Source organism: Aythya marila (genome assembly GCF_965140915.1).
Source record: "Aythya marila genome assembly, chromosome: 1".
NCBI lineage: Eukaryota > Metazoa > Chordata > Aves > Anseriformes > Anatidae > Aythya > Aythya marila.
In genome coordinates this window covers 117512161-117528221 of record NC_139042.1, presented here as the reverse complement: position 1 = coordinate 117528221, position 16061 = coordinate 117512161, and the positions used below count along the sequence as shown (strand labels likewise).

The window sequence follows — 16061 nt, the reverse complement described above, 5'->3', positions numbered from 1 at the left end:
AAGGATAAAGCTAATTTCTTCACAGGGAATGCCAGACTCTCCATGCTCCTGCCTTTTTTTTTTTTTTTTTTCCTGCAGTCTGGCCATCTTATACCCTCACACAATAGAGCTGTGATCTCAGGCTGACCTTCCAGCCATTAATATAACAGGCTGAGTAGTAAAAAAGAAAACTTTCTGGAGATTGAAAAGATCTCCAAGAGCATGACCAAACCTATAAAATGAAGCAGGAGAGCCTTTCACATATCCCTGACAAATGGATTAAAGTTGCTCCACAAACTCTCATACAAGAGCCACTGTAAATCAGTCAGCAGACTTTTGGAAGTTCTTACCTGATTCCGTACTGAAAGACACGACATTGCTACTTGGACCTTCACCAAGTGGGTTTTTAGGTTTCACATGGAATTCATAACTGGAGAATAAAAAAATAAAAGAAGAAAATTTTGCAAACCAAGCATTCTTTTGGAGTCCAGAGCAAGCAAACTGCTAACACACACCTTGGTGCTACTCCTCTTGGAGAAGAGCCAAAAAGCCTTGTTTCTTGCTCTGAAAACACCAAGACATTCTTCATCCTATCTGTACAAGGCCTCTCCGAACATGTAATTTACCAACCCTTTTGAAAATTCTTTGCTCACATACTATTAATGTCTGAATTAATGCACCACCAGTTTAAGTCCATCACCTCTTACACGTGCAGTTTCAGTTCTGGCAAAGGGAGCAGTTCAGGTGAGATTCAAAACAATCTTGTAAGGAGAGATTGAGTAAAGCACACTGCTATTTATTTGCACATTTTTCAGCCACGAGAACACAAACTTCCAATGCAGCACCTCCTAGGCCCACCAACAGTGACAGAGTGAGCCAGTGGTGAAATGCAAGGCATGTCTTCTGGGACAGAAGCTCAGCCAAGGCAAGGATCCAATTTCTTGAACGTATGTTAACACTGAATATATGAAGCAATTAAAAGACACTGTGCAGTGTCACCTTATCTTTTCACCTTATTATCTCACAACATCAGTCTATGCTGCAGTTATCTCATCATCTCTCTTCCTCACAACTCTGTTCGGAATCATTTAAGTGCTAAGAAAACTGAGTAAGGTTGAAGAAAAAAAATCCAAGCCAAATTCCTCTGCTCAAGGCTCTCCCACCCCTCACACTTGCTTAATGTTGACAGGCAAGACAAGATTGTTTCTAACTTGGCAGCTCAGCTGAAACTTGGATGTTCAGTTAGATGCTGTAGGTAAACAGGTATTGAAAAACAGCTGCAAACTTACAAATGTTGCACAGAAGACAACAGCCCCATGGGGCAGGAAAGAGAGTTACAAGGGGGCAGGCTGAGTATGGCTACAATCTCACATCAACAGCAGAGCTAGGAACACACACTTATTTCCTGCCTCCCAGCACATGCCATCTCAGCAAAGCTGCTTTTCTGCTCTCCTGACTCCAGGTTGGCAGCACCTGGGAATTGCTCACTGCTCAGCAACAGCTCAGTTTCTCACCTGTACCTGTGCCTACCTGTAGGAACTGCAACGCCCTCCCTGCCAAAGCACCCTCACCAGTAGCATGTCAACACCCAGTCAACAGCACCCGCTTTATGCTTTCCCAACCAGTCAGAAGCAATAATCTGCCCTACACGTACCAGCCACAAATATTTGTCATATGCTCTGGGTGCACGCATGGTAAAGCTCTACAATATTTTTTCATCAGCTAGAGATACAGAGGACACGAATCAAAAGGACTGTAGTGCTGGAAAATGGACCCTAACTTAGAGACTGAAAACTGAACAAAATGAGAATCCCTGAAGTTGGCAATTAAACCCTCAGCTCTCGACTCACGAAGGATCACTTATTAGTGATAACATGGTAGGTCATGGCTGTAACACAGCATTTTAATGTACTGCTGAGATTGTTTCCAAACAGCATTTTTTTTTTTTAAGAAAAAAAAAAATACCTCTCTGCACGGTTGGAAATTTGTAAACTCCATTTACAAATCTGTACAAGAGACACAATATTCAATCCAAACTCTAGATTACTTCTCATTACTTCTTGGCTCCTGCAAAACCTGACAGCTCACTAATTAACCTCAGTGGACTAACTGTGCAGTACCAAGTAACTGTTTTCCATCCGCAACATGTCTAAGACAAACTTAGAAATTGCTTACAGAAGCAATTGCCTTTATTTCTAGGGTTTTCTTTTATTATTTTTTTTTTAAGGGGAAAAACCCAACATTTTTGGTCAAATATTGTCACCTAGTAGGAAAGGTGGCTGCTCAAAGAACTGCAGCACAGCAGTTGGAGATCCCTTCTGAATAATCAATGATGAAGACTCACTAATATATTGGGTGTTCTAAAGTAATAGCTAGAAGATGCATTTTGGACAATGTACAATTTAATGCATACCTTCAAATGTAAGTCTCCAGACAAGTTCTCTCGCTTCCATCACAGCAGGGTCACAGCTAAGTCACTGACTGAACTCTGATCACTGATAGCTCAGTATGGTATGTTCTACTGCTGTTATGGGCATTTATGGTCTAATTTTATAGATGATAGTCATATCTTTATGCCACTTCATATGAAATCAAGAGAGAGATTTTTGCCTAGGATTCCTGATGTAGAGTTGGATTTTTCTATTTTTTAATTCCACAGCAATGGCTACAAGGAAAGGACAAAAACTGAGCAGGTGCCATGCTTTTATGGAACTGGATTGGGCAGTAGGAGGGATTTGGAAAGTAATGATGCAACAAGTGTTGAATTAAAGATCTGTAGATGCCAAATCTGGATCTCACCTGAATATTTAAGGGTTTTGCAAGTTATTTTCCTCTATCATCCGGAAAATCAGGAGTTGGACAAGATGGTGGAGAATTTAGAAAAAAAAAATAAGGTATTTTGCTGATTTTTGTACCAATATATTGTCCTCAGGAGCTGATATGTCCTACTTGGAGTTAGTAACATTAAGCAACATACTTCATTGGAAACAGTCCTGTTCCAAAAAATTTGAATCCATGAACTTGGACCCATCAATTCTCTAACTCCATAAAAAGACCAAAACAAAACTGAAGTCTAAATATTTTCCAAACAGTGCTTTTCAAACTGTGGTCTAGGGACCACTAAGATCTCCGCAAAAGGTCAAACCACAATGGGAAAGCTATGGCAAAATTTAAGTAAAGAACTAAAATCTTCAGATTTCAGCCCATATAAACAGAAAGAGAAAACTGCAAAAGGGGAAAGTAATAAAGTTATGTTCAACATTCAGTTTAATGGATGGACTTTAAAAAAAAAATCACTTAGGAGAGCTTTCTAATCATAATATTAAAGAGCAAGTTTTGAAACTAAAATATATACAAATCACCAGTTTTGTGATAAGTGTTTTCACAGGTACCCAAACATTACAGCCTCCTTTTCCTCTGCCACACCCGCTCCTGGAACTGTAGCAGTGGCTGGAACAGTACAAAAACTAGAAACGACCACTTTTGAAGATGAGACAAACTTAACTAGTTGACTGAAAATTGAAAGGTAGAGAAAGGTGAAGTTAGACTGTGTTCATGGTGTGACAGACTTTATAAATCTGACTAATTTTAAAACCATGGTGTGGCTCTCTTCAATGTTCATGGTGTGACAGACTTTATAAATCTGACTAATTTTAAAACCATGGTGTGGCTCTCTTCAAAGAAAACTATATGAAATCTTCCATTTTGTGTGTCAGGTGGAAGATCTGAAAAGCTGAAGAAGAAAAGCTTCAAGAAGTGTAGTGTCAGAATAAGGGATAATGGCTTTAAACTAAAGAGGGGAGATATAGAATAGATGTTAGGAAGAATTTCTTTACTCTGATGGTGGTGAGGCTCTTGAACAGGTTGCCCAGAGAAGCTGTGGATGGATGCACAATCCCTGGAATTAGGATTTGGGCAACCAGGTCTGGTGGAACGTGTCCCTGCCCATGGCAGGGGGGTTGGAACTGGATGATTTTTAAGGTCCCTTCCAACAAAAACAGTTCTACGATTCAATGAAAATAGAAGTAAAATGGTGTAAAAATAAGGGTACTTACTGCAATTTTACATACTTCCAACAGAAGCTACAAGGGAGGGGAAAATTGCCTGGAGGTTCAAGAAAGTATGTAGGGCAAAGTTAATAAGGGGAAATAGGAAAGCTACATAATGATTATCCCATGTCTACATCATAGGTAGACTTGATATTCATGAGAAACTGCAGCCTATATTTCATCTTTATATCTGTGCACTCACGATGCCAAAAGATCTGCTGCCCAATATAAGTAAGCAATTTAACATTTCTCACACCTCTACACTCCTTAAGAATGCCATCCTATACACCTGGGAGAGGACTAGGCCTCCCAAATCCTCCCATACTGCAAAGACAATAGAAGTCATTGTGCAGATTAAATGGACTTGACTTAACAGTAATTACTATGCAGAGCATATTTTTCCGCCATAGGAAATCACTATTCCACATGGAACTTTGGCAGAGGTAACTGTTCCTGCATTTCTCAAGTCATGCAAAAGGAGAAGATGGAAGACTTCAGCACTGAAAATAGCTGAAGAAAGTCTTTCATCACAATATTGAGGACTAAAGGAGCTGAGCACAGTCCTAGGACATCAGGTCAATAGGTGGGGAGATGCCGGTGGCTAAATAACAATCATGCAGGACTGCCCAATGTATTGAGCTTCTCTCTGCAGAGCATGCTTGACAGTGTGATCACACAGAGCAAACCAAACTAGGCATAAGAGAAGGAAATATTTTCTTAATAAATAAATAAATAGCGCTGAGCTTGTTTGAGGAGTCCTTCTCCTAATTAGGTTGGAAGAAGAGCCAAAAGAAATGGGCAGTGCTTACATGTGAACCCTGGCATCAACAACAATTTATTACAAAAGCCTGTAAGCCTTGTAATAGAGTACCAAAAAATCCAGTATTTTTCTGTAATCTTCATATTCCTATCCTAACACTGTTGAAGCTATCACTGTAATTCTCATCTCATGACACTTGCTGTTACCAAAATCTAAGCTATCTGCATTGGGAGATTTTTCTCTTCTATGTGGTTAGCACAATTTGGATACTAACTGCAATACCACACAATACTTGACAATAATACTTGGCAATAATGACATGAGCAGGTACATATGAATTAATGCCTATAAATTTATAAAAAGCTTACAGCTGTGGTGATTTAGCCTACAGGAGAGAAGGCTCTGGGGAAACCTTAGAGGGGCCTTCCAATATCTAAAGGGGGCCTACAGGAAAGGTGGGAAGGGACTCTCTTATCAGGGAGTGTAGTGATCAGACAAGAGGTAACGGCTTTAAACTAAAAGAGGGGAGATTTAGATTACATGTTAGGAGGAAATTCTCTACTATGGTGAGGCACTGAAACAGGCTGCCCAGAGAAGGTGTGGATGCCCAAGCCACCCTATGATTGTATTATTCAGTAGAGATTTGAAGACCTGGTATGATCTCTGAGTGTATTATAACAACATTCTCTTTTTTGTTTCATACCTTAAAGAAATATGAAATAAACTTTTGAAGGAAACCACCTACCACATCATAAAAACAGTTTGGTATGTGCATATATCCTACACTTCTCACCTTTACTTTACAGTTTTGTTTGTTTTAATTGATTGATGTTTTTGTGTGTGTTTAAAAGTATAATGATTATTTGTTTTATTCTGGTTTTGCATTTCCTGCTATTTTAATCCTCAAGACTCCTCATGACTGAAAACATACTCTACCTTGGGTCACAATCTAAAGCACAAATCCAAAGAGACTACTTCAAATGTGCTTTTAAGCACCTTTTTAAAGGTGAAAAGCATATTTGAAATCACCAAATTACTTAACTAGTCAAAGGATCAGAACCTAAAAGGAAGCTTTACATATATGTGAAATGCAAGCATCACAGACTCTTTGATTGTTCTTAATACTTTTTTAGATTAAAAATTTTTCACCAATAGACTGGTGCGACAGACACATCCCCTATTTTAATGACTACCTGAATTTCCTGAGGCCATTTGGCACATCTCTGACTAATACAGCAGAACTGCAGCCTTCATATTTTCCTTTATTACCTTCCAATTACTGCCAAAACAAACATGCATGAGAACTGTTTTCAACAACACTCAGACTCTTTTTTGAAGGCTTATATAGAAAATGGTGTTGCAAAGTTTCCTGGACACTAGTGGTATGTTCTATGAACTTAATTGCCCTTTAACAAACCACCACAAAGAAAGAGGAAATACACAACTAATTTAAAAAATATTTCAAGATAGAGCAGGGATACAGAGACTACATATTTTGGCAGAAGAACCAGCAGAAATACCAAATGATACTATATCAGATGATTGGGAGACTTAGAAAAATAAATCAATTTTAAGAAGTCAGAAACTCTAAGACTTTGAAAAAAAAAACTAACTAAAATTCTTTCAGAAATGGGAAAAAAGAATTGGATGTAAAACAAAAACAAATACAAAACAAAACACACACAACAACAACAACAAAAAGCTCCAAAACAAACAACTGTATTTAACATTCTAGGCTAGAAAAGGTCCATGAAAAAAAGCTACAGAACAGTGAAACTAATCTTAATGAAGGAGAAGATGCAGATGAACACCATTACTACAAAGGAGACAGAATGAAGGAAACAAAAATCACAGTAAGCCCCTTTCTATATCAGGCTTCTCCAGCTCTATTACAAGAAAGCATCTCAGGGAGAGAAATGTGGAAAACTGAATAACGACCTTACTTTGACAGATTCACATATGGCAGATTTTTCACGACTATTATCATAGGAGAAATCACACACTTTCTTTCTTTAAGGGCAGTTTTTAGTTTAAAGCTAAGAATAGATAAAGAGCACAAAGAATGAAGTCTAGGGTATGCCAATGAAAACAGGTGTTCCTGTGGGGACAGCCCCATTAAAAAAAAATCAAAACCAAGAGACCTGTATGACAGGTTAGATAGAATATTACAAATCTCACTCCTCAAACAACTGCTTGGAAGCTAGACTGTAATTGCTTTGACCAAAAAAATCAGTTTTGTGTTTTAGTTTTGACCATTTTCCAAATGGAGTAGATGATACATTTCTCAAAACACCATGAGAGTTGCTCTCAGCATGAAAAACATGAATTTTCCATATGAAAGACAAAAATTAAGCTGCCAGTTCATACTTTTCTCTGATTTTTCTTTGCTAAGAAATGAATAATATTTGCTTTAATATAGAAAAATACTTCAGCCTGCATTGAAGAAAGTGGGCAAAATTAACAAGATTGGAAACTACCCACATAAGATAAAACCATACAGTAATTTAGATTGAAAGGGACCTCTGGAAGTCATCTGGAAGTCACCCCTTTTCACAACAGGACCAAATTAAAAGCTACATTAGGTTGCCCAGGGTTCATTAATAAGCACACAGACACTCACTGCTTGAATGACAGAGTAAAAATTGAGTAGCTCAGTAATTAATTCAGCTTAACTAGAAGAAAGGAGGATGAATGGAATTTGGCTATCTCACTCATTTAACAAGAAGGACAAAGTAGGGAATAACTATAGTAAAAGCTGTAGAAAAATTGGAGCAAGAGTGATACTGAATTGAGGTTTGACTCAAATATGACCTGAATCTACTCTGAAATCCCTGAAGAATATGAAGGATAATAAAAGCTAACTGCAGTACAAACTTATAAATCAACAACAGTGTATATGTGATTAATAGCTCACAGAAACACGTATATAACAGAAACATTTCAGCAGAGGACATTGGTAAAACAAGAGAAAGGTTTCCTCTTCAAGCACCAGCTAATTGGATATAACTATCTGTAAGAAGTATATATAGTTATCTAGCTTGTATAAGGTAACCACACAACATGGTTTGAGAAATTTCAGGTAAAAGTTAATATAAGAAGCAAAATATTTGATGAAACTAAACAGCAATCTAGATCCAGAGTATCTGGAGCCAGGTAACTGATTAGTGCCAGGAACAGCAGCAGTTTCAAAACTCTGACCAACCAAATAATGGATATCATTAGTACTTTCCATGTTCCTAAAATTAACAGAAGTTTTCTATGTATTACACATGTACTACAAGACAAACAAATGACAGACTGCCCTAACGTATAAAACTTTTGTTTAAAAGTAACCTTCACAACTTGTTGTATGTACTGCAAATCAGAACTCATCTTCTCTTTTAGCCAACACATTTTTTCTGGACAGCTGCAGTCACACATGCAATTTTTCAAGGGAGACTCTCAGTCTCCCATTGAGACTGTCTTCCTAACAAAGTCCAAATTTCTTAAATTTCCAAGTCTGGCCATTAGCTCCTCATCTTTAAAATGCGCCTTCTCTAAAGGAGGAGGGGTATCTGGCTTACTGCAGAACTTTCCAGAGGTATAGCAGTATGATCCGTTAGATGTGGGCATTAAGTTCTTTAGCTTCTGGCCAGGCACTGAATATCCTTCCTATCTATTTTACCTCAAGAGGACAACAGATCTTGGGCAATGGGGCTGCAAACCGTCTTTGTGATGTACTGCTCCTAAAGAGTAAACACTTGGAGAATTACTTCAACTGTAATTCTGCTGCTGTAGAACTTTCACATTCGAATTTACCCATAGTGACTGAGATATGATATCCACAATCATGTTTATTGTTTTTGAAAATCTTCATTTAGATCTGCATAGATTAGATACATGCTGAACTTTCTTCAACTCTGGAAGCACTGAACCTTTAGAGTGGTGTACGGGATTCACACAGCATCCCTGATGGCTTCAAAAGAGTTGGAAAATTAGCATCTCAAATTCAGCTTGTCAGCTTCTCCAAACTGTTTCATGGCCAAGAGGTTCTTTCCCAGCTAATCCACCTTCTGCTACTGATCATCTCTTTCCATATACTTTCTGGTGGTGTTGTAAATGTTGGTCCTTTGCAAGAGGGATTTCTTTTTCTCTTCCAAGTTTCATTTCCAGCTCTACCTCTTCTGCAGCTCTTTCCTTTAAGGCTAGTTATGGAAAAATCTGCTTCCCAGATTTAATGTATTACTTTATGAATTTTCAGACATTTGGGGGGCTCAATTGATTTATTCAGATGTATATTCTCTTCCTCATATTTTCAAGTCAGTTTTATCCACTGGTCCATTTACTTCATCTAGTGAGCAATGAGCTCATGACAGCTAGGAAATCTTTATTATAGACATTTGTCTTTCCTTGCAACACTAAAACTGTCTACATGATGTCAGTTGTCTTCAATCCCTTTCTTACTTTCCCTGAAATTAATGGCCAACAAGCCTGGATTCAAATGGCAACAGTAACAATTTCTTGTGCTTCTACCAAAGCTTTCAAGACATTCTCAGAATTAGGAAACATTCTGAAATAAGAGCTTAATCAAACAAAGCCTCTCTGAGGACTTTGCCTACTTGAAATCCTTTCAGACCGAAGGGACACCATTGCAATTCATATCAAACCTTTTCAATTTCAGATGATACCCTCCTGAATCCAGAAAGACTTTCAGGGTCCTTCCTTTCTGGTGCTAGGGGAGTAGAGATTACAGCCATCATCCCACCAAGGAAAATTTATCCTTTTATGTCCTAAGTCATCATCTACCAGTTAGTGCTGATTTCGTATCTAGCTTGTTTTAACAAAATTCACACTCCAAAAGACATCTTTTGTCCGTGGTCTCTGGTCTGCTGTTGATCACCAAAACCCAAAAGTCCTCTCATAAGACTGACAGAAGTGTTACAAATTAAAACTAAAAACTATTTTATCTGCTTCCCAGAACTCCTCTTTCTTATGACCTTTCCAACGGTTTCAGGGCCTGCCTGCCTCCACCTTGCTCCATTTCTTAAAAAGCAGCAGTCTAAAAATGCTTTCCTCTTTTAGCCACCTGGACATTATTCTCAGCATCCAGGGCTTCACATTGCTTCTATGACTTTTTTACTCTTAATCAGTCCATCTAATTTCTGTCACCAAATTCAACCAATTTGAATGTGTAATGGAAGACAGTCTCAATAACAACTCACAGTTGTTTTCAGGGATGCAAGTGCATCATTTCAAAGCAGATCCTAAAACAAAAATAGAAACAGAAAAGAAAACAGTGCCCACTGCCTTTCTTCAGCTGCTACTCCAAAAACCTGTTGTTTTGCTGTCTCTTCTAAGCCTCCTCAATTGACAAGATTGACTTGACTGATGCTTGGTCACCAGCATCAGTTGTATTGCTAGTGTATCATAACTGACATGTCATGACACAACTGTAGTTCAACCTTTCACAAGCAATGTGCTTTTAGAAGATAACAGAGATGATCATTATGCAATACACAGCAGTCCTAGCCCATCTTTTGTGTTTTGGAGTCTCTTAGAGAAGTTCTTTTTGGGTATCTCAATTTGCTTAGCCTTTCTTTTCCATTTCCCTTCCCCTCCACTTTCTGCAACAGTTCCTTGTTCCTCCCTCGAGAAGCTGCTGCTCACAGCTAGGTAAAAGTTAAGAACTAATGCCTCAGAATCCACATACTGCCTAGAAGTTAAGATTCATGATGGGTTCTACACAGAATTTTGTGTTGTGTTACCAAATTTAAAGATAGTAGTAGAAAAGGGCAGTCAATCTGAAATGGAAAGTCCAGTTACCAAAGCCAAATGGTCTTACAGGGCAAAAGAAACTTGACATTCACTAACTTTCTGATGCAACCAATAAGTAATTCAAAACACAGGACAGTGCCTCCTCCCTCCCCCCCCCACTGCTCTGAATCTTACCATGAAGAAAGAAGAATATATAAATAAATAAATAAATAAATAAATAAATAAATAAATGTATATATATATTTTTTATGAGATTTTTTGAACTGAATTATAACACTGGCATAGTTGCCAAAGATGCATGCCATCAACTGGGACTCACTGACTCATTTTTAACTTGCCAGCTGTTTTTATATACTGAAAGAAAGCCTCTGTATTGCACCTCTTTATGGTGCAATGCAGTGGTCAGGCTTCGTATAGTGGCCTAACTTGCATTCCAGTAGTTGAATGCATACATCTACGTAGCCACGGAGCCTGTATCTGCTGTGCTGAGTATCCTTAAACCTCACAGAGAGACAACTACATATAAATCTTTATCTGACACATCAGGATAACATTTCACATGTTTGTCTTGTTTCTTCGTCTGCTAAATTTATCAAGAGATTAAAAAAAAAAAAAAAAAAAAAAAAAAAGTATTTTTTTCCTTTTTTTTTTGTAGTCTGTCCAGACCACATATGTGTTCTTTGAAATTTCATAAAGTTTCCTCAGATCCATCTGATCTGTTCACTTAAAAGAAAGTAAAAGCAAAGCATGCCTTTCTCCTATCAGAGCACAAGTAAAAGCAATTTGGTCTTACATATGTATATGTGAATGTATAAATATTATATATATATATATATATGTATTTGAAGTAACTACTTTTAAATATATGTGTGTGTATACATATATATTTGAAAATATTAGCATTTGAAGTGGCAGACAGCTGACAGAGTAAATTAGTTGAAGAAACTTAGAAAATCATTTTACTTAATTACCTTGTGTCAGGTTTTAGGTTTTCCACCGTAGAATGGGTTTGATTTGTAGTGATAATTGACTTCTCCTTTTCACCATCACTTGCTCCATTTTCAGTTGACACAACTTCATACTCTAGAAAAATACAGTAAAGAGAAACGTGTTTAAACAGCAGCTCTCACTTGAACTTCATTGTTCTCCCTTTTTTCCATCTGACTTCCACTCCTACTGTCTAACAGACTGTACAGACATTTCATGTGAACAAGTCTGGATGTTAGTATTCTAAAATGGTTAAAAAAACTCCTTAGAGTTCCAATTACAGATTGCTGAGTGCCTAGCCTCTCATCCTTTCTCATGATTCAGTTACGGGACAGAGGATACTCAACATCTCACCTTCACCCAAGGGTACTCTACTGACAGAATACTGAACACAAGTAAGTTTACATATCCTTCAGTTTGAATAAAGAAGCATCAAAGATGAAAGTACAGTTTCTAAATGCTTAAACCCTGATTAACTTAAATTAAGACCTAATAAAACTTAGGTTTCCACAGGAAACTGCTCACTAATTTTGCTTATGCTCTTGGGAATCTGTCCGTTTAGAATTAAGTACTTTTGTTTATTTTTGTATTTGTATTATTTATAGAGACTTACTACTTTATTTTCACCTCACTGGTATGTACTACCGAGTGTGAGCCATGCTCTAAACAGGGAAGTAGAACCAGATGTTTGGGAAGAAGATGCCCCTTCGAAAAATCATAACCATATCCAAGATACAGTCTATCTCTAGCATGCATCCTCTGACATGAGTCACAACTCCAACACAATTCACAGACTCTTCTAATAAAAACACTGAGTATATTGTTAATTTTCCTCTCAACACAAAGAAATTCACAGCCTCCCAAACCCCTTCTTTTCCCTGCCCTAAAAGCTGTCTATAATTCCAAATGCAGCTTTGCTAAATGTGGGTTAACAAAGAACCACATTTTTAAAGACCATTTGCAATTTTTATCTACAATACAGTAGAATAAAGCATGTGTTATACTATAAGGATAAAGGCAGAGACTACCTATGAACAGCTACAAAACCTCTAGAAAACAATTTTCTTTCCATTTTTTTTTTTTTCCCTCACAACACTATTATTTTTCATGTTTTTAACTAAATACTAGCAAGCTGTACGGCTTTTTAGCAAGTTATTTATTTATTTATTAAATATTTCTCAATACAAGTAGATCACTTTGTTGCCATCACAGGAAGATAATACATCTCCTGCAATCAAATTCAGTGTTGAAAAGGTATAAAATTCTCACAAGTGTTGCTGGACTCTCAAGTTCTCTCTCTCCTAGTATCTGTTAAGTGTTGTATATGAATACAAACATGCGCCAACTCACACACAAATTGACCTAATTTTGACTGTGATTGTGCAACTTTGGCTTTCTTTGCACTCTTGTATGCAAAATGCAGGCATCAAAACCACTGGTGTACATTATATAACAAAATACAATTAAGTGACAGTGCAAAGCAGCCCTAAAAAATTATGTTCTAAAATGCCAAGGTTCTAGGCCAGTCTTTCAGACCAAGCAATTACACACATATATGTACATGTGGATTTTAGATTATTTGCTATAATGGTTTCAGAAGCAACCACTACACAGGGTCTTTTTATATCATATCTTATATTTGGAGCATATATGAAGCGACATGTAACTTTAAAATGGGTTTAAGAGTATGTCAAAAAGCCAGTGTTTTCTCTACGCTTTTCCTTCTTGGAAACAAAGACCCTTTCCCCCCCACACACACACACACAGACACAGACACACAGACACAGAGAGACACAAAAAAGGAAAAGCCCTTATTCACCACAATTAAGCTTCATTAGAGCAATGATGCTTATTAAGGATAGGACAGAGGCTGGATTTCCACTGCCTTAGGAGTATCTGGATAGAGAATCAGTAGACAACTTCACAGGAATTCAATCCGTCTGCCCTTCTGCTAGCCCCAAGTCACATGATTTAAACTTTTTAACTCATTCAAGTTGGAGAATAAAGGATAATACAACAAATGCATGGGCATGTGCTTCCATGCACACATACAATGAACTACTGAAGTGCATCCAGTATCTGCTTGTTAATGTATATTAACAGTGATCCTCAGTGGACTAGACAATACACTGCCCTTCATCTCTGAGACAACCCAACAGGAGGAGCAGGGCACCAGAAAAAAGTTCTTGGTCCCTGACATTTTGCAGCTTTTATGAAAACAAGGAGGAAAGCTTGACCACTACTTTAGCTATTATTTGTCAGATCTTTCCATTACCAAAGTATAATTATGGTTTTAGTAATACCTAATATTATGAAAACCCTCATGCAACATATTAACTAACAGTCGACAGCAGTATTTTTTAAATAAGGCTCAACAAATTATCCACAGTTCTATCTGAAACTGCACATTAAAAATAAAGATGTGATGTCCAAATCAAACATTGAAAAAACATTTTTTTAAAAATACAAAAATAAAAGGAGATGACAGAAAACTTGATTTAAGTTCTTCTAAACAAGTAATACCATTCTTGTGCCAATATGAAGTAATCACCTTTTGGAGAAAATGGGATTCATTGACTTTTGTTGACTACAGAAAACATTCTTAGATGAGTCATTAACGGACTTATTTTTTAGACATTAAGATGAAGAACAAAAACTCAGTGGGAGTATTTCTAAGCCACAGAATTCAAACATTTTGTATTATGTATATTCATGTCCAGAGAAAGGCAATGAAGCTGGTGAACGGTCTAGAGAACAAGTCTTATGAGGAGCAGCAAAAAATAATGGAAATAAGACTGTATCAGAAGGAAATCAGACCTTGCTTTCCTCATTACATGATGCATGCTGACAGTTTTTCCAGTTATAATGCAAATGTTTTTTCTATTTCTGCAGTTGAAATGGTTGTGCTGCAGTGGGTTCATTAATGTACTCAAGAAAATCAGGTCTACTTCCAAGAAAAAAAAATGTAAACTAAGCAAGTTATCTGATCTTATCAAGCTAAGGACAGGTCTGTGGAGGAAGCCTCCAAATGACAACAGCAACAAAAAGGGTTTTCCCTGGATAAAAAGAGGCATATCTGAACTGCCTAGAAAGGAGAATGTTCACAAAGAGCCTCTCCCCAGCCTAATGTTAAAGCTAGGAATACGCTACAAATAGGTTCACACTTCTTCCAGCACATTACGGAAGACAAGTCAGGTAATCATTCTTCTTTCTTATTGTTACTTTTTATTTGCCTATAGTCTTTTTTTTTTTCTTCTCTTTTAATTCAGCAGAAGGGGCAACTTTCTTCCTCTTTTTCAGAAGAAGGTGGTAGAGGCTTTTTTTTTGTTCTGAGTGTGCCTTTGGATCTGCGTTTCTTATTTTTCAAAATTGTGGGAAGAACAGGAAAGAATCCAGGCTGAGCATAGTAATTATTTGTAGAGAATCAAGGGAAGACTATTTCGGGGAAGAGAGCATGTGACAGTCACCATTACAGCTCTGCAGTAAAATCTGTCATGACATGCATGTAAAGCAACTTCTGAAAATATCCCACTTACACGCTAAAGTGAATGGCTAGCGATCAAATCTTCCTCTTCACAGTTCCTAGACTTCCTTATTCCACTCACTTGTAAAGCAACACAGCCAAATCTGTTTGGCCACAGCAGTGATTGAGTTAGTGATTTTGCAGATCAAAGTTCTCTTTTATAACAGTGGTAAAAATGGAAGCTATTATCCTGACAGTACAGAAGAACCATAATTTTCATATTCAATTCTGGTAAGTTTGTGTTGATACACAGCAGACAGAAAAATTATGAGTGGTCTTCTTGCATGCCTACCTAGGTACTCATAGGCATAGGCATAGACTCAAATGAACAGAATCTTTACACAAAGAGAACTTTGTGGTGTTACAATGGGTACAGCAAGTAATATTCTGGCAGAGTTCTACTGACCTACCAGACAGATACTTTCATCGTATCTGGCTCACTGATCAAAAACATAATGGCAAGAAAGATGTCTGCATTATGCGCAAGTAGCCATGCAATAAAGAATCCTGTCACAGCGGCATGGAATAAAAGCACTGAAGTGTAAGACACTTTTGGGATGAAAGTATTATTTTAAATGGCACAAAATCACTGTCAAAGTAAAAATAAGCTTGAAATACTGTATTCTGACACAAAATAGAAAGAAATCAAACCAACCAGTAACAGTGTCATTGTCTGGTTTTTCCCAGTCCAATATGACGAAAGTTGGACAACCCTCAACAGTCACCACTGTGAGGTTGGTTGGAGGATTTTGTGGAGGACGAGTAGGTTCTTCCTTGATGCTAGCCTCTTCTTGAGGAAAATGTTCAAGTGAGCTTGTGATAGAGCAAGGCACATCATCATCTTTCTTCATGTACTTGACATGAGGGGCTTAGAGCAATAAGAAAGAGCTGTTATTCAGTACAATATTTTTAACAAAACATCGATGCCATTCCACCCATCCTACAACTTCCAGTTGAGGGACTGATGTAAAAATCTGTACAAGTCAAAATGAAACACAAATGTTTAATA

At 37.4% G+C, this 16061-nt stretch overlaps 1 protein-coding gene across 14 annotated transcripts in view; it reads right to left on the bottom strand.

Moving 5' to 3' along the window:
• Positions 1-16061, bottom strand: part of ABI3BP (ABI family member 3 binding protein) — a 148632-nt gene that overhangs the window by 10075 nt on the left and 122496 nt on the right. For all 14 annotated transcript variants that reach the window (XM_082781299.1, XM_082781308.1, XM_082781309.1 and 11 more), the window contains 3 exons: positions 15708-15920; positions 11514-11625; positions 330-409 (listed from right to left, as the gene is read on the bottom strand). In XM_082781299.1, coding sequence (XP_082637425.1) covers positions 330-409; positions 11514-11625; positions 15708-15920 — 405 coding nt within the window. The remainder of the gene's footprint in view (positions 1-329; positions 410-11513; positions 11626-15707; positions 15921-16061) is intronic.